The 19678-nt window shown below is 46.3% G+C and overlaps 1 protein-coding gene across 1 annotated transcript; it reads left to right on the top strand.

The window, feature by feature from the left end:
- Positions 1–7106: 7106 nt before the first annotated feature.
- Positions 7107–18212, top strand: Gjb6 (gap junction protein beta 6). The gene is made up of 2 exons (XM_051160615.1): positions 7107–7442; positions 16715–18212. The coding sequence occupies exon 2, from the start codon at positions 16730–16732 to the stop codon at positions 17513–17515; it is 786 nt and encodes a 261-aa protein (XP_051016572.1). The 5' UTR covers positions 7107–7442; positions 16715–16729; the 3' UTR covers positions 17516–18212.
- Positions 18213–19678: the final 1466 nt, after the last annotated feature.

Here is a 19678-nt window from a genome sequence, read left to right as displayed (position 1 = left end):
GTTACAGTGAAGCAGAAGGGTAGATGTGAGTGGGTGGGAGCGGGCCAGAGGGGAGGAGGCAGGGTCTGGAAGGTTCCATAGGAACGAAGCCAGGAAAGAATGGATGTGCTGCATTTGTCTGTGGCAAGTACAGGGCAGGAACGAAACTGCACTGATGGGGCTGGGGGTAAGGGGAGAGGAAGTGAGAAACAGAGCATGGATTCTCCTCCAGAGCTTCACTCCCGACCTCCCACCCCGCTTCACAGGGCTTCTTCAGCTCAGCCCAAGACCGCAGCCGACAGCACCAAATACTCTTGAGACTTCGGTTTTTGTCAGCATTCTTTTCTGCTGGTGGCAAGAGAAAAGTGACTGACTCACTGGAGTGGGCCAGCATTATTCATCCCAAGCCCCAGGGCCTCAGTTTTTCTACAGCCTCCTGTGGAACCCCGGCACCCCATACGCCATCCAGCAGCAGCCCTGACAGTACAGGATGGGGGGGGGGGCTTCTCTAGTCTCTGCATGATACCGCCTAACACATGCCAGCTGCCTGTTTGATTTTCGGCGGTGACTTTTTCCTATATCAGAACATGGCATGGGACTGTTGGCTCATACTGACAGCATCCAAATTACCATAGCTGCTGGCTACTGTCTGGGCAAGTTTAATGCTGCCTTAACAGCGCATCTCAGACTGAGCAACTTGATAATAAACACGAAGTTACTGGCTCCAGTCCTGCATGCTGGGAAGCGCAGGGTCAAGATGCTGACCAGTTGAACAGTTCTGCCTCCCAGAGCACCCCATCTTCATACAGCAGGAGGGAAGAGGGCAAAGACAGGAATAGGGAGCAAGCTCACCCTGTCATGAAGGCATTACTTCCCTCAGAGAGGAAGCCTGATCCTGGCCTAATCACCTCATGGCACTGTCACAGTCTTAAATTCTGCACAGTCATTTCAAAGGGCACATTCGCTCCATTGCAGGTCACCACAACACACTAGGTCTTTTTTTTTTTTTTTTTTTTTAATATTATATATATATATATATATATATTTACTATTTTTTATTAATGTATTCAGATTACAACTCAATTGTTCTCCCACCACTTGTATCCTTTCGTTCCTCCTACCCTCCCACCCCCACCCTATTACCCTCCCTTAGATCTATGTCCAAGGAGGATCTCCTCCCCCACTTTATGGTCACAGGCTAACAAGTGTTATCTTGGTAGTCTGCCTATTCTTTCTTTGAGTGTCACCAGGGCTCCCCACCAAGGGGAGATCATCAAATATGGGGCACCAGAGCTCATGTCAGAGTTAGTCCCCGTTCTCCACATAACTGTGGAGGATGTCCTGACCATTGGGTAGATCAGAGTAGGGGTTTGGTGTTTACTACTTGTATTGTCCTTGGTTGGTACAGTAGTTTGAGCAGACACCGTTGGCCCTGATCCACCTGTTACGATGTTCTTCTTGTAGGTTTCTATGATCCTCTGGATCCTTCTATGTCCCCATCTTCTATATTTCTCTTATCTGGAGTCTCAGTAAGATGTCCTCTCACATCTGTCCCAACCTCCTGGTAAGTGAAGACATTCATGCCTTTTGGGCTAGTGCCCAATTATAAGTGAGTATGTACCATGTGAGTCTTTCTGTTTCCGGATTAACTCACTCAGCACACTAGGTCTTAAACACAAACTTCATTAAGATCTCCTATTCAGCTCTGCCCATGTCCTAGGCCCAAGCTCCTCTCCCAGATCAACAACACACCACTGACCACTGTGTCCTTTTATTCCCAGCACAGGCCTTCCAGTCTAAGCAGACCAGCCTGTCTCCTCACTGTCACCAACACACAGCAGACTCTCCCAGTCACCCTCATGGGGAAGCCCAAGCTGAAAAGATGCCCCAGATCTTTCCGTTCCTCTTCTGGCCTTCTGAAAAACAACACTTGTAACCATTTCCATCTTGTTTGCTTTATACTGTGAAGTGGTACTGTGTGATGTTATTATGGGATGTAACACACTGCTCTGTGGCCAAAAGTAAAGTGTTTTAGTACGTCACCCAGGATGCACATGGAAGGCTATGGCGGTCCTACTCTCAAATAAGTGCTGTCCTGCTATGGAAACATCCCAAAGAAGTTACTGATAAGCTATTTTTTAAAAAAAATAGTAGAAATGCTTTTTTTCAAAATCAATTGTAAAAGAAAAAAAAACCTCTATAAATGTATTGGAAGAATGTTACAATCTGCTCTGGTTAATTTTTGTCAACTTGACACAAAGGACTATCACCTGGGGAAAGGGAACCACATTTGAGGAATGGCCTCCATCAGACTGGCCTGTAGGCAAGTCTGTGGGGCGTTGTCTTGGGTAGTGACAGATGTGTCTGTGAGCAGGTGCTGCCCCAGGGAGGTGGTCCTGAGATGTCTAGGAAAGCAGGCTGAGCAAGAACTAGACAGTCAGCCAGTAAACAGCACTCTTTCAAGGCTCCCACTGCAGCTTCTGCCTCAAGTCCCTGCCCTGACTCCCCTCAATGGTGGGCTGTGATCTCTACACCAAAATAAACCCTTTCCTGCCCAAGTTGCTTTTTGTCCTGGTGTTTATCACAGCGACAGAAAGCACACTAGGACAGAACCCAATTTGGTGTGCTTCAGTATGCATGTGAGAAGATGTTTTCAAATTGGAGCTGTAGGCCGGATACACGTTAGGCAGGCAGCAAGAAAGCGAAGGTGGAGAGTCCGGAGTCCCTTGGGAAGATACCCTACTTGTAGACACTTCAGATCATTTTCCCCAGAAGGTCAATGTATCAGGTTCTCATGGTGGAAATAACCCTTCAAACTACCCAGCTTCCGTGACCCTCTCTCTAGGCTCAACAGCAGACCATGGCTGAGCAGGTTCATCTCCATCAGAAAATGCACTGGCGTTGTGGTCCAGGGTGTAACCCTTCCTGTGACAGTGTCTTCAAAACATTATTTCTGGGCCTGGAGAGTAAAGACCCCTAAGGCTGTCCCCATTCTGCCCTGTGGACGCCATGTAACATCTGGCTGGATGGGGCGGGGAGTGTCTCTGTGTTCAACACCTTTCTACCATACAACAGCATGGGTCACGCTTCACCGTCAGACTGGACCGTCTTTTAAAAACAAATAATAAAGTTTATTAAGACAATTGGAACACCCACATATATCATAAGAGGTATATTGATTTCCACAACTGATTTTAAGTGGATTTTTTATACAATATAGTATTCACAAGTCAAACATCATGGACTGTATGTAAAAGTATCTTAGATTTATATATTTTATTTTTTTGTTGTTTTTACCTGACTTTTTTTTTTTTTACTGAACCTTTTTTTTACATAAACACAATATAATGTTCTAGTTGCCACCATATTGTGTACAAGGAACTTGACTGATGGTAAAATGTGCTAGACCACCCTTTTCCTTGTTTTATTTTTTAAACCAGATTCTTCTAATATTTGCAATTAAGCATCAAACAACTCAGGCTGGCCTCACACTCACTTTGTAGTGGAAGATTCCATTTTCTGAGCCTCCTACCTCTTCGTTCTAAGCACTGGATCACAGGTGTCTACTACCACACCTAGTTTAGGCTGTTCAAGGGATCAAACCCAGGGCTTCGTGCATTCCAGATGACTACACCAATTTGAGCTACATTTCCCCAGTCCCACAAATACTTTTTGAAGGCATTCACTTGATGAACACCTGCTGGGATCCCAGAGCACATCAAAGACAGCTCGTGGTTGTGTGGGGACCTGAAGAGCCAGAGGATGCTGTGTCAGCAAGAATCTCACAGCTGAGGAGGACAAGCAACAGTCACTAAAAGCAACCATGAGTCATACAGTGGAATGCCTGTAAAAGGGCACGACCCCTTAGAAAAATGGCTGCTCCCAGGGGTTGCAGCTGGGATTATCCAAAGAGAGCCTGCAGCATCTTGTAGTGACAGACAGGATGTGCTGAAGCGTGCACAGATACCCACGACTGTGGGTACGCGGCAAAAGGAACGCAGACGTCAAGTGGGAACGTGGAAACAACCTGAACCACAATCTAGTGAAGATAGCATTGGATTGTAAGCAGAAAAAATAGCCAGGAGTATGTGTTGATATGATGAAGCGATTGGGAGAAGGGACAAATCTCCTCTACAAAGACTACCAGATGATCCCCACACCTTAGGACATGCAAGTGATCTCCTTTGGAGAAGTACCACATGGAAGGGGGAGAAAGTGATCTTGCCATGGCAAAGCCTGACGGACTCTACTGAGCCTCTTGGCCATGGTAGGCATCAGCAGCAATGGGCCAGCTCATTAGTGACGTGTCTTTGGTATGATGTGTCAAACACAACTCTTCCTTTCTATGGCGGTCCCCAAAGTCCTCAGCCCTCATCTAATCCTGTGGACAGAATCAGACAGACCTCAATGAGGAATGGGCTACTAAAAACAGCACGGGCCTGTTGTTGAATGAACAGACAAATGCTAGCTTTTATTCCAAAGACCACGCATTTTCCTCTCTTCCAGGCATAGAGAACAGTGTCAATGAAAGAAAACGCAATCTGGTCCTGCGTTTCCAGACTGGACAGTGGAAGCCCAGGCAATGAGACAGGGCTCCCTCCCTAAGCACCAGCTGCCAGACAGTGGGACAGGCAGGGTTTCCTCTGCTCCATTTGCAAAGAGAGAAAGGCATCTAAGGGACAACCGGTCAGAAGAGCCTCTTGTGTCCATCTCTTTCCATCTCATATTGCAGAAGTCACACCTCACACCTCTTGTGCCCGGTAAACTTGGGGCCTTAGAAATCACTATTGCAATGCAGAAGGAAGACAGTAATCTGATTAATTCAGGTCACTGATTGATTAAAAAGTAAGGAGCTAATGGCAGAGACCGAGTTATATTATATACATGCAGGTTTATTGGGAGGGGGAGGGGAGGAAGAGGAGGAGAGAGAGAGAGAACAGAGAAGAGAGCAGAGAGCAGAGGAGAGGGCGAGGAGAGGGAGGGGGAAGGGAAAGAGAGAGACAGGGGAGGGGGGAAAGGCCTAATGAGAAAATGTCCAAAATGGGTTATATACTGAAGGGTCTCTGGGAGAGGGAAGCCCCACCCCTAGGTAGAGGGCAGAGTATGCCAGCCATGCCCTGCAGCAAGAGCTAACAGTTACAATTACATCTACAAGGATCTATCTCAGGATGGTATGGTGCTTTGAGATGGCAGTAGCATTGTGTTTGTCTCCTGGGAGTTTTCATGCCTGACACACATATCCCCCACTCCCAACATGTTTGTATCCTGACCACATGACTTTTCAGTTTCCCGGTGAGAAGCTCATCAACTCCGTAAGCTCACAGAGTCTACATTAATTTCTGCTGCAGCAAGCCTCCCTGATGAGAAGTGAAAATCGAACAGTAAAGATAACTGCCAAGAAATACGTGACAAGAGCAAAGGCCCCAGAGCTGGCATAGACCAACTGAACAAGAAAAGAGGTGATCTTCCGTGTTGAGTGGGGCTCCTCTTTGAACACCAGGGTAAAAAGTCAATCCTTGTGGCTCTTTTGTCTGACTTCTGTCCTGCATAGCCCTGGAGCATTGTCTGCCAGCCTGTCCTGGCACTGTTGTACAGGCGCCAGAACCAGGAGTGGCGTCATGGCATTCTATAGGACAAAGCAAAAGTTGTTTTTCAGGAGTGTCTGCTGTGCTGGTTCCGTTCTGTCAGGCAATACACAAACGCTTGTGCACCCATGCCCTACTTTGTGCAAAGTGCCATTATTGTGGGAATAGAGAAAGGAGAGAGAAAGCAACAACTTAAACCTTAAAATGTTCAGCCAAGGCTACACAGAAAAAGGCTGTCCTGTTGGGTGGGTGGGGGGAGGGGAGGGAAGACACACACGCCTTTAATCCCAGCTCTTGGGAGTTCAAAGCCAGCCTGATCCACAAAGTGAGTCCAGGACAGCCAAGGCTACACAGAGAAATTCAAACAAACAAACAAAAACTTAAAGTGTTATAATCTCCAAAAAGTTTACAATCTGAAAAAAAATCAGCTTGTTTTCCTGTGGCCACAGGTAAGCCTGCTGGAAATGTGCGGGTTTTCAGGTGGGATGGAGAAAGAACTAAGAATGAATGGTGGCCAGACTGTGGGAGACAGGGAGGAACACCAGGGCGGCCTACACTCTGTCTCACTTTGTCTCCATCCCTGGGTTCAAGGCCATCCGCGGGACCATCCCAGTGCTCCAAATTTGTGTGATCCAGGGGCAATTTTGATAACCCTTCGTTCAAGTTAGAAGATGGTTTTTATAACGCGTTGGCTAAACTTCCATGACCTGAGAGAGACATTTTAGGAAACACTTTTATTCTTGTTTCGTGAGAGACTGTGACCTACAAGTAGAATGCAGCTGAGATGGGGGACAGCCAACCTTGTGGAATAAGCAAGTCACACATCTCTTGTCTGATGTAGGATAGGACAGGCCCTGTAAAGCCCTGGTCCCTAAATGCCTTCCGACATTTCCAGCCCAACACCCCCACTCTCACCCCACCCCCAACCCCGCACCACCCTCTGTGCTTGCCCTGACCTTTACCTGCCCATCTGTGACAACAGACACAGTAGGGTCTCTCAGCACCAGACCAGAGGAAGTCCACTCCACTTCCTGGGATGGGGTAGGGGGCGGGGAGGCGGTAAAGGATTCAGATGATTAATAAAAACAACTCTTTGAGACTCCTAAGTGGTCATTAATGAATAAAGAACCTCCAGGCTGCTCTGGATGAGAGGGTGCCCAAAGGGTCCAGAAAAGAGGATGAAAGCAAGCAAGCCAGCTGCCTCCCTAAGGGCTACCAACAGGAGCGAACTCGCTGCTGGCACTGAGCCCACTCACCCAAAATCAGCTGCCTTGGTGCTCTGGGCAGCCCTCTCCTCATTACTCCAACATCCAGCCCCAGCAAGACTCTAAAGGGCAACTCTTTCCTGCCCTTAATGGCACCTGGCTGAGCTTGCCCATCACGGTCCATGCTCCACCCACGACCACAAGAAGGGACATGCCTTGTGTCCCCAACTCAAGGGAAGACCTGCACCTGGGGCCTCTCTTAGGGAACACTCGCTGCAGTCTCTGGTGCCAGAGAGGTTTCCATTTGAGTCCTCTACTCTACTACCCTTAAGACTGACTCGCTCTGCTCCTCTGGCCCTAGCGGGAAGGCCCCCTGCGCACTGCTCCACAGAAGGGGACCCTCCCCGCCCCTCTTTCCCGGAGGGAGGGCGGTGCGCACCGCAGCAGGCGCGACGTGTGCCGGCGCTGCTCCTCTCCCGCAGCCCTCCCGTGCGGCGTCAAGCAGAGGCGGGGTGGGGCGCGGTTAAAAGAAGCCACAGGTGGGGACCGGGGCTCCACCCGCACAGTCCCCGATTCTTTTCTGGACACGAATCGCGGGCGCCAGATCCAACCTGCGCGCCTGGCCCAAGCTGTGGGCGCCGCTGCGAGCCTGGAACCGGATCCCACCGAGCAGGTAAGCACGAGTGGGAGAATTTCCTACGAGAAGCCAGAGCAGGTGAAGGAAGTGGTCTGTCCCCTTTCTCGCCGTATTTACGGGTCGCGGGAGTGGCGACTGTCCCCAGGTGGCGCGGTGGCTACAAGCAGAGCCTTGGGGGTGCAGTGGGTGCCTGCACCTGGGCTGCGGGAATCGTTATCTGCTTCCCATCGGCATCCTGCCTTTGCGTGTCCCCTGCGGGCTGGAACCTCAGCCTGGTGCTTGTCCCCGGCGCCGCTCCCTCCCCCGCGCGCTGCTGCAGGAACTGAGATCAACTGGTTTGACTTCTGCACGCACCGCACCGTGCCCCCTCTGACTTGCACGACAGGTTTTATAAATACATCAGGTTGTGTAAAGTGACCAGAGTCCGGTCTGAATCCCTTTACCCACTTTCTTTACTGGTTTTGGGCTGTCACCGACCTGTTCCGCTTGGATTTGGGGGGGCAGAAAGGCAGAGGAAGGAATGATGTTTAAGTTCAGTTAAACCCTGCGACTTGGAAAAGTTTTGGACAGAAATCCCCATTCAGGCTGCGTGATTAAGACTCAGGAACGTATGAAACGAAGATGACACTAGTGTGCACAATAGTAATTAAAAGTAATTGGTGACACATCTGATTAAAAGTTCAGACATGGGTAATACTTCCCGTGAGCCTAGTTCCAGGTGTTAGCAGTGTGGATTTGCAGAACTGGGCTTCCTTCCCCTCCTGGGGACCAGGCCTCTAGTCTCAGATTGTGCGGTCTTCAAACAGCCAGTGGACACTGGAAGTGCTGTGAGCCTGCAGCCCCGGTAAGGGACACCAACCAGGCGACTCAGGTCAGTCTGTGCCTGCAGCCTTGTTTTCCTCAAGTAGACATTATGCTTTCTTTGCCCCAGTTCTCGCAGAATCTAACCAGTGTTCTAGAAGAATACATCCTGTCCTGATGCAGTTTCCTTAGAACTGCAGGATGCTGCTCAGAACTGCCCCTGTGGAGAGCTTTGTCAGCTCTTTGGATCCAGCAAAGTCTTGGGGGTGGTGTGTGTGTGTGTGTGTGTGTGTGTGTGTGTGTGTGTGTGTGTGTGTGTATAGTGCCAAGAAGGGGAGGAGGTGATGGAGAGAGCCTCCTGAGTGCTAGTCTGTCACAGAACTGGGGTGTGAAGGGTTTCCATCCACCTCATTACCACAGGCCTGAGCCACAGGAGACTGGCTTGTCAACCTGGGTCAGTGGCAGCTGTTATTTAAAGGTAAATTCCCATGGCAGCTTTGTTCTTTGTTTCTTTTTCTCTTTTGCATTGTAAGAGAAGGAAAGGGGTTGGCAGGGTCTTTCAACAATAGAAAAAAAATTGTTTGCACATCCTCATCGTGCTGTTCTGATTCAGTCTAAAAATTCCAGGGACCATAGGTTTGGGTGCATCGGTTAAGTGGAATACAAATATGGGGGAATGGTTTTCAACCCAAGTTTCTTGGCCCATAGGCCATAATCCTGCATTGTATTGGCTAAGGTTTTCAGGAGCTGCTGTTTGATTGAGGAGAGAGGAACTGGGCCCCGGAACCTCTTTCCACCCCGAGTCATTTAGCTGAAATGTTTGGAGAGGGGAGGAAAAGATGGCTGCTAAGAAGGCCTGTAAAAAGGGATGTTGAACTTAATTGTTTAAGAAAAATTCAGGCGGTATAAGAAACATAATTTTGTAGATTGTCCATTCTTATACTTAAAGGCACTGCGAAAGTTTCATGGGCACTGAGTTGATGTTGACAAGGCATCTGAATCCTAACCTGATGCCATTGTTAGTCACTGCTTTGAAATCACAGTTCCTGATAGTTTGCATCATTAAATTACAAACTTGACTATCAGGTTGTCTCTTGGGTCACCTGAGATTTCTAGAGATTTCTTGATTAAAGAAAGACTTTTAGGTTGGTTTGTGTGTGTGTGTGTGTGTGTGTGTGTGTGTGTGTGTGTGTGTTTAACTCTGGTACTGGGCAGGGAGGCTGTACCCTGTCTCAAACTCTACCACTTGCATACTTGATTGAGAATTCAATTTGAGGTTTGGAATAGGGTATCATCATCATTATCATTCTCACTATTGTCATGGTTACAGGAAAATTAAGCTTAAGCCTTTGGTGGGGCAGGGGAGTACAAAGCATGGAAAACTGACAATAGCCAAATGTGCCCTTTAATGCATCTGGTAACGAAGAAAAACTACCCCCAAACTTTATCTGATGAGCTTGCGCAGAACTTGAAAGAAAATGGTGACCATGACTTTTTTAAAAAAATCATTCAACAGGTGACATTCCCACTGCCACCATCACCCTACTGCCATCCATAAACAGAGCAGCATTGTAGTGCCACCGTCACTGCACTACTGACTTCCAGAAGAGTAGGAGGAAAAGCCGAAGTCCTTGCAGAGTGCTTTTGCCTTGACACTTGAGCTAGACACACTGGGAGTCCTTGGGAACAAGACTCAGGTTTGGGTGTTTTGCTTCAACCTGGTTTCTTTGTACCCTCAGTTCTCCAGAACTTACATGGGCATTTTAAGAAATGTGCTTTCCTCTTGGGCCTATGAAGTAATCATCAAGTGATTTCACCTCAAAATCTACTGTAGATTGACACACACAAAAAAGGAAAGTTCTTTCTGTGTGCTGAGGGATTTCTTTTGGGTTCTATCGTCCGTGGAGCTAAAATGACATTATTCAACTGGCTGTGATTAAATTCCTAAGTAAAAAGTTTCAGATCTTCCTTGATGAACGTGCTGACGCAAAAGGCAGGGCTCTCTCTCCCCTTCCCTGTCCCCTCCTCCTGTTGGCTGCTGACATTGACAGCTCACCTGCCCTGATGAAGAGTTCTCTTCAACTCTAATACAGTTGTCCTCAACCTTCAAATACCCAAAGTTTCAAAAGCTGATTAGTAAGACATATTGCTTCTTGAGGGTTGAAACAGGAGGATTACTATGAGTTTGAGGTCACTCTAGTCAGAGATACATAGCAAGACCTGTCTCAAAACAAAATTGTAAAAAATGACCAAGAAATTACATCACTACAGAAACAAAAGTAGATCTCGTTTATTGGAACCGTGAAAAAGGAAGAGCAAATGTACTTCATAACAGTGTGTCCCAAAAGTCAGCTCGCTGCTGTATTTTCAGAGTTGAATAGTTAAGGCTGGAATCACACTATCAAAAATATGTATAGAGCTGTGCACTGTAATCAAATACATCATAGAAATGGACGTGATTTGTCTTCTTAAGCCTAAATGTAACCACATTCTTATAAGGTGACATTGATGGGGCTAAGCATATCTATTCATATGTTCCTTATAGGCAAGCCAGGAAGCTGTCAGATTAAACTAACCTCTCTGGTGTGCAGAGAAAGAGTTAATAGCTTGATTTTCACTGAAAGGGCCCTGGCCTCACTGAAGCATGGAAGCAAAGTAGAGGTTTGTTTGCTGCATGTAGCAAAGGTATCTGGTCTCAGTGATTTGGGGAATTACTTGTGGATTAGTGATCTTCCCTCAGAATGGTGGGCCTTCCTCTCTTCTCCAACCAAAGTACCTAAGAAAGATGCCTCGAGCTCACAGGTTCCTTCAAGGACGACAGGGTGACAGGGTGACAGGGTGCAGGAACTTTCAAGGAACTCCCAAGGTGCCTCTACCCACCGATAAGCAGGCCAGGAGGAATAAACCCTCTAACCTTCAATTGCCCACCACCTCTACACCTCATGGGGTAGGAAAAAGTCTCCTGGATTTCCCAGGAGCTAAAGTCATGTATAGGCAAGTGTAGGGCTCGGGAAGCCCCCAAACTCCCCATCACCCTACACTGGCTTCCAGTACTTTTAGGGTGACCTCCACTTTCTTGCTTCCAGCCTATGAAAAATGCCATGTAGGACAGATACCCAAGGCTTTATGGAAGACGCCCTCAGAAATGACATGGTATACAGAGGGAGGCTGATGGGAAAGGCCAGTTAGGGCTGGGGTGAGCTATAGAGAGTAGTAATAGCCCCTTTTTATCGCTCATTTCTTCTGTTACAAATAAATGAGTCATTATTGCTTTTCAGGAAGAACTCTTGAATCAGGTGACTTGCGTTTGGCCCAGCTGTCTTGAGTGACCAGTAGGCTAAGCATGACAATATCTGAGTTTAACCTTGTTTTCCTTACTGACTTAGACATCTCATGTCTTGTCTTCCTTTAAAGTAGCTTCTCTCAACCTGTGGGCCATGACCCCTTCGGGGTGGACCAACTGTTAATGGTTGGGAGTCACCACATGAGGAACTGTATCAAAGGGTCTCAGGAAGGTTGAGAATCTCTGCTTTAAAGGTTTATATACAACACTGAGGTTGTTTGCCTTTGCAGTTTTTTGTTTGTTTGTTTGGTTTGAAGTATTTGTTTGAGACAAGATCTTGTAGGCCAGGTTGGCCCAAAATTTCTGATCCTTCTGCCCAGCTTCCAGTGTGCTGGGATTATAGGCATGCATGACCACAAACAGCTAAATTCTTGGCTTTTAATATCAAAGTAAGGTATTGAAAATGGATTTTCTTCTATTCAGCTATGGTAGGCAGATAGAAAGTCTTGGGATGCAAGGGTTGGAGGACAAACGGTAAAGCTAGTGCCATTATGTTGTCTCTATCTGCCTTGCTTCTAGGGGTGTGGGACCAATATTCCAAGTGAGAAAGCATGACCTCTTGACCTCAGCCCCTCTGTATTCACTCAAGCCCTGTGGTCCTTCCATATCTTGATCCATTTGCTTCCTAGAAGTCATGTGACCAGTGACAAGGGATGTGATAGAAGCCATGTGACCAGTGACAAGGATTGTGATAGAAGCCATGTGACCAGTGACAAGGGGTGTGATAAAAGTCATGTGACCAGTGACAAGAGGTATGATAGAAGTCATGTGACCAGTGACAAGGGGTGGGATAGACATCTTACAGAGGGAGAACCCTCTACCAACAGGACTGTTCAAACTCCATGAACGGCACAGCACTGGGGAAAAGAGGAAGGTCTTATGTGATAAACCTCAGCCATTGGGCAAGTTGTTGAGCAAACTGCAAACTTATGTGCTAATTGGTTAACAAGAGGACATTTTCAAACAAGCAAGGCTTCACAAGGGACCAGCTGGGGCAAAGTGTGTGCATAAACTTCCAGACTTACACACTTTTGCCTCCCCACAGGTCACATACTGACATGCGTCCAGGATGCAGCTGCAACAGGGAAATTTAATATAACTGCTTTCAGAGAGGACTAAAACTTAATTTTTATAATTCATATTATTTAAAATGAAGTGTTTTTTCTTTTACCTGCACAGATACTTATGGTGGGCAATGAAAGTCTCTTTGGAGCACATAGTACATGGTAAATAAAAGAGAATACTAAATACTCTTAAGATGCGGAGCCTTCAGACCACGGCTTCCCTCTCGCCTGGTGGGACTCAGCCTGCCCCTAACTAAAGGCTTCTGGAGCTGAGAACCATAGCTTTATGGAAAGTCTACTTCAATTTTCCAAACCCCCAGCTTTCTGTTAAAGGTAAACTCTCAGTCCATCTTGTCAACTCCAGACCAGCACAAGGTTTGAATCTTTCTGACACAACTGCCAACATCACTGCCAGGTGCCCCACACTCCAGACCCTCAAAATAATTTGCTCTGGGCTTCTTAGCTGCTCCCCTGTGAGCTAAAAGACTCCAGCCCCTGCCCCAGATAAGTGATGTGTGTCTTCAGGGAGCCTGGACACTCAGCTCTCATGCAGCCTCAGTCATTTTCACTGTCAGAGGAAAGGCACTAACGTCCTATGATAGCAGTGCTCCTCAGACGTGGCGCTGACACTCCTTATGCTGTGTTATTAAAGGAACTGTGAGGGCCACCCGTGTTATTGATGTTATGACACTAGTTATACCTAAGATGTTGCCCATGCCATACCTTTTATTGCTTGACAAGTAAAATTATACTGTCTGGAGTGAGGCATCAACATGCCTGTAATCCCAACACTCAGAGGGCACATGAAGAAGAATCAGGAGTTTGAGGCTACATGAGACCTTCCCAAAAACAAAACAAAACAAAGCAAAAAGAACAAAAAACCCTAAACAAACAAACAAACAAAAAACAGGGAAAGTTAACCACAGTCAATAAGCCAAGGATTGTACCTACCACTTTTTTTTTTTTTTTTTTTTTTTTTTTTTTTTTTTTTACTTTGGGCACAAGTATCTCTTTCCTATTCATATTGTGGATGTTTTACTTTTGTCTTCTCATTCTGTTTTTGTTTTATAGATTTAGACCTCTCGATTAACCTTTGATCTGAATTGTCCCCATCTCTCCATGGCTTTAGGTCCCCCACCCTCTCCTGCCCTTCATAACAATGCGATCGTTTTTTTTGAGAAGCCCCCACTCCTCCACTTTTATAAATCCTTCATGATAGAATTCAGTTCCTCTTTTCTTTTTTATTTAAAAAAAATTTAAGATTTAACTCAGTCCAGGCTGACTTAAAATCCTGTGTCAGTTTTGTCACCTGTCCCGAGGTTGGTTTTTTGCTCAGGTTCAGTGTGGCTCTAAGGATGTACTTGCTGAAAGGGTTCATCAGTCTTGTGCTCACGGCATGTAACCAACTTTTGGAACTATGAACATTCTGATGTTCTGGCCCATGGCAGGGGGGCAAATTCTTGGAAGCAAGCCACAGAAATTTCTAGCCTTACCCCTGTCATACCCGTTTCATTCCCCCATGGTGTGTACCTCAGCTTCCACTGTCTGACCCAGCAGGAGCAGAAATCAGCACACAGATGTCAGATCGACACTGCAGCTACACTGTGAGCCCAAACCTGATGGCTTGCTGAGAAAAGTATAGACTCTAACATTGGTCAAACCAAGGCCATGGCAGGGGGGCTGGTGGGCAGTGTGAGGAGTGCCAGCAGTGCTGAGGGGAGGGTGCGGACCAGGCATGGTTAGCTTAGGAGGAGGAGGCTGGCTAGTGTTCTTCAGCCACTTAGGGGAGAAAGTCCTCCTGAGACCAGCAACAAAAGGACTCTGGTGACTCTCTCATTCCCTCGAAGTGGATGAAAATTTGCCTGAGTACCTTCGTTTCTTATATTTTTGGTGGTGAGTCTACCCTTTAAGGACTGAGTTATCTGTGAGCCTAGCCTTTAAGGGCTGAGCTATTTCTCCAGCCCGAGTATTCTCATTTCTAAAGATTTTCAATCTGCCATCCATTACCCCCACATTCATACACAAAATTTTTTAAGAGCATGCCAATCAATTCTTTCTTCTTGGTGATGTGGGGTAAGGCGCAGCTGTTTGTCTTACAAGTTTTCCCTCTGCTTTTTAAAAAATATTAATTTTGTATGGAATAATGTATGTTTTGATATGTTTATTTATAAAAATCTCTTCCTTCATAATTAAAAAAGAAAAAGCAGAAGCAGCTGTTTGTAGGCAGGAAGCCATTGAAGAGAACTCTTAAAAAGTGTGACAGAGATGCTGAAGTGCAGCTCTCCACAGCTGACATCAGGAGGTTTTAGGTAAGGGTCAGGCCACTGAGTTGGACCGTGCTCCGGTGAGTATATAGATGACACAAATTGGACTCTTTAAAAATTTTTTTTCTTTATTTCTTTTTTATTCTTATTTTCATTTTTACTTTTTTGAGGGGAGGGCTCAAGAATGGGGGAGCAAACATGGAAGGACTGGCAAGTGGGTGTGATCAGGAGGCAAGATGTGAAACTTCCAGAAAATAAATAAAAGCAAGAGTTGCCTTAAGAGCAGCAGTTCTCAACCTGTGGGTCACGACCCCTTTGTGGGGCATCAAGCAAACCTTTCACAGGGGTCATCTATGACCATCGGAAGACACAGATAATCACATTATGATTCATAACAGTATCAAAATTACAGTTATGAAGAAGCAACAAAAATTACTTTATGGTCGGGGGGGGGGGGTCACCGCAATATGAGGAACTGTATTAAAGGGTCCTGAGATTAGAAAGGTTGAGAACCACTGGCATAAAGTGAAGATCTTTGTCTCTCAGGATATCAAATCAGTTTTTCAGAATGGAGGACAGACCTGGGCTGCAGTAGCCCCTGGTGCCATGGGACCCGTGCTTTTTAGCAACAGCCAACACATGGCCTGCTTCCATCAGAGAACAAGGAAGCAATTTGTGTCAAACCTTGTGATTCTCTTTTGGAGGAGGCAATTGCAGATATTAACTTTCCTAAGAGCACATGATTACAGAAAATGATCTATTCAAACTAGAAATATAAATATACGCCGTATAAGGTCAACTAACAGCATCGTTTCTTCTTAGTCTGCCAAGTAAAACAGAATATATCATCCTAATGAGTAATTTTTGCTGTGTTTTGTAGCTCGGATAAGCTGCTTAATTACTAAAGCCTGAGTTCTTGAATAAAACCATTCTGACATAATGTAGTGTTTGCATAGGGAAGAAAAGGAACTTGGGCACATGTTTGTTTACCTGTGTTCTTGGATTAATGACAAACAGCAACCTAAAAAACAACCTGTGTTCAGTTGAATTTAGATGACTTACATTGCATGTGAAAGGCACAATTACCACCCAGGCATGGTGGTGGTACACACCTGTAATCCTAATTGCTGCACTCTGAGAGGTAGGAACAGGCAGAGCTCTGTGAGTTCGAGGCCAGCCTGGCCTACAAAGTGAGTCCAGAACAGCCAAGGCTACACAGAGAAACCCTGTCTCTAAAAACAAAAAAGAAAGAAAGAAAAGAAAGAGAGGTGGAAGGAAGGAAGGTACTATTACCATATAGGTCATTTATTGAAACAAACCCTTCACCTAATGAGGGCGTTGTCAGGTTGATGTTGCCTCATAGAAAGATAAATTAAATTTGTCCACTATTTGTTATTTGTGGTCAGAAAGAGAGAACATCTTTGCTGTTGTTGTTGTTTTTATTTGGTTTAGTTTGTTGTTGTTGGTTTTGTTTTACATTGTTTTGTTTTGTTTGATTTTTAAGACTGGTTTCTCTTTGTAGCCTTGGCTGTCCTAGACTCACTTTGTAGACCAGGCTGGCCTCAAACTCACAGCGATGTGCCTGCCTCTGCCTCCTGAGTGCTGGGATTAAAAGGCATGTGCCACCACACCCAGCTGAGAGAGCATCTTTTAATGGGCATTTTTGTTGTTGTTGTTGTTGTTGTTTTAATCAGAAAAACATATAGTAATTTGCAGACTAGGTAGCTGAGACCTGCAGAGGTTCACATGACCGTTTCATTTCACTATAGTACTGATTGGCTAATTCAGAGGTGCGTGCCTTCCACTAATTAGCTTTGCTTCTTTTTGTCCGTTTAGGAATAATCCTGCACCATGGATTGGGGGACCCTGCACACTGTCATTGGGGGTGTGAACAAGCACTCTACCAGCATTGGAAAGGTGTGGATCACGGTCATCTTTATTTTCCGCGTCATGATCCTCGTCGTGGCTGCCCAGGAAGTATGGGGCGATGAGCAGGAAGACTTTGTGTGCAACACTCTGCAGCCCGGGTGCAAGAACGTCTGCTACGACCACTTCTTCCCGGTGTCCCACATCCGGCTGTGGGCCCTGCAGCTGATCTTCGTGTCCACCCCAGCGCTGCTGGTGGCCATGCATGTGGCCTACTACAGACATGAAACAGCGCGGAAGTTTATACGCGGGGAGAAGAGAAACGAGTTCAAAGACCTGGAGGACATCAAAAGGCAGAAGGTGCGCATCGAGGGCTCGCTGTGGTGGACCTACACCAGCAGCATCTTCTTCCGCATCATCTTCGAAGCCGCCTTCATGTACGTGTTCTACTTCCTCTACAACGGTTATCACCTGCCCTGGGTACTGAAGTGCGGCATCGATCCCTGCCCCAATCTGGTGGACTGCTTTATTTCCAGGCCGACGGAGAAAACCGTGTTTACTGTGTTTATGATTTCTGCGTCCGTGATTTGCATGCTGCTCAATGTGGCCGAGCTGTGTTACCTGCTGCTAAAGCTGTGTTTTCGGAGATCCAAACAAACGCGGGCCCAGAGAAACCACCCCAACCACGCCGTGAAAGAGAGCAAGCAGAACGAAATGAACGAGCTGATCTCTGACAGCGGTCAGAACGCCATCACGAGTTTCCCGAGCTAAGTATTTCGAGGTCAAGTGTAGGTGAGCCCTTCCGAGCTTGTAGACAACAGTGATCCGACAACTGTCTCTCTAGGTCAAGAGTTTGTCTATAAATGACTCCCGGTAAATAAATCTTGAGTTTGATTGTTGTAGAACACCTGAACTATTCACACACAGTGTAAGTTACAATCGTGGTCCATCTCTGAAAACAGTACCCTAGTGACAACTGAACATCTAAGTCACCTTAAGTCCCATGCGGACTGTCTGACTTAGCATTTCCTGAAAATTTATATAACGTGTTTATAAAGGGCAGTTTATCCAGAAATTAATAGTTTTATCAGCAAGATATTTTTATAGGAATGAGTATTTTAGTTCTGACTTTGAATTTATATAAAGTATTTTTTTAATAACTGGCCTTCCTTACCAGGAAAAAATATGCAAAGTTAGCTTTACAAGTGCACCCATTGTGTCTAAAGTTTGAACTCGTAAAGGGTCTAGCGTGTTATAAATGTGGCCTCATACCGTCTGAGGACAATTTTATGAACTAGTGTGTGCTTTAAGGTAGGACGTGTTCATTGGACAATATATGCCACTGCTTGCTAAGTACAGATGGAACAGAAGAAAATGTGACACTTGTTAAAACAAGCCCTTTCCACCTTTGGTGAACAGTACAAACATGAATGTGATCACTCCAATAAAGCTTGACCCTGTTGCTTCAGTCTCTGTGTACACTGTGGGTTTCTGTCGCCTGTCATCACTAGAGGTGTGACGTGTTAGTAAGTTTTTGCTGGGGAGGTGCCAGTTGCTGTGTATGGGTGTAGGTGTCCGGATTTCAAGAGGATCCTCATGTCGGATGTACAGAGACTGAAGTTAGTGCCCTCAGTTTGGACAGAGATGCTCGTTGGACTCTGGGGAATGTCTTCTAGGTCAATTCAGCCTTGACTGTGCTCCTGTGATCCTGGAGCATAGGAGTTAGCAGATACAAGAAGAGGTAGGCATTGGCTACATAGTGAGTGAACATTAGGCTAGCCTGGGCTACATATTAAGACCCTGTGTCAAAAAGAAATTTATTTCTAAGAAAAGGGGAAAGAAGTCTTATACGAACATCCTGGTCCACTTTGTGACACTAACAAAATGCCAGAGGCGAGGTGACTTGGAGGTTTCTGGCATCTGCTGAGAGCTCATAAGGGCCTTCTAGGTCATCAGAACACAGAAGATGGCTTCATGGTGGGAGTAGGTGTGAGAGGGAGGGAGGGATCACATGAGAGGCAGAGAGAGAGAGAGAGACAGAGAGAGACAGAGATAGAGACAGAGAGACATAGAGAGAGAGAGAAAGAGAGTCAGGGGATGTATTAGGTTACTTATCACAACCTATGGGTTCCCCAAAACCCAGCATTCCTCCCTTCTAAGGGCACGCTCCCTTGACCTACGTGCCTTCCAGTAGGTCCCTCCTCTCACTGGTTCTGCCACCAGCATCGCCCACTAGCTTCTGTTGTGCAACACTTTCAAATCACACCCAGCCCATGGCAGCCTCAACCAGAGCTGACCTTGAAGAACTTGTCACCTAAACCCTTTGGCTTGCAGTGACTGAGCAAAGTACCTATACTTCACTGCCAGGGATGGGGAAATGTCTTTCTCCCCAGGGATTTCCAGATTGGACACACAGGCCTCCCGGTGGGCGTGGGTGAGTCAGTGCAGACCGGGCACCCAGGAGAATAAAGAAATATGAACACAACCTTTCTGTCAAGGGAGAGTCAGCATGCTGCTCCATGCTTCACCATCCCAAATGACTAATGGTATTAACTGGACAACACCTAGTCAATGACGAACAAGCATAGGAGTGCTTGACAGGGCATTCCGATTCCCAAAAGACCTGCTCTGGGGCCTCTCTCTAGAACAAAGAAGTAATCCTCGGTTTCCACACAGAAAGTTCTAGGCATGTTCCATCCATAAAAAAGTTAGTGACATTAAGAAAGCAGAAACTAACCTTTTAATCACTGTGCACAATAAGATCTAGCCAGCCTTTATAATTTCTGATTTGTCTCTGGTGTCCCTTTCTTTTGAATCCAATGAAATCCAAAAGGACAGGGCGTGGTGGTGGCGCACGCCTTTAATCCCAGCTCTCGGGAGGCAGAGGCAGGTGGATCTCTGTGAGTTCGAGGCCAGCCTGATCTACAAAGCAAG

This window comes from Acomys russatus, chromosome 18, assembly GCF_903995435.1.
Source record: "Acomys russatus chromosome 18, mAcoRus1.1, whole genome shotgun sequence".
In the NCBI taxonomy this organism is placed as follows: domain Eukaryota; kingdom Metazoa; phylum Chordata; class Mammalia; order Rodentia; family Muridae; genus Acomys; species Acomys russatus.
The sequence above is the reverse complement of the archived record's forward strand: the minus strand, read 5'-3'. Positions and strand labels throughout refer to the sequence as shown.

Excerpts from the sequence above, each read along its gene's own strand:
- Gjb6 (XM_051160615.1), top strand. The coding sequence starts at position 16,730 with ATGGATTGGGGGACCCTGCACACTGTCATTGGGGGTGTGAACAAGCAC.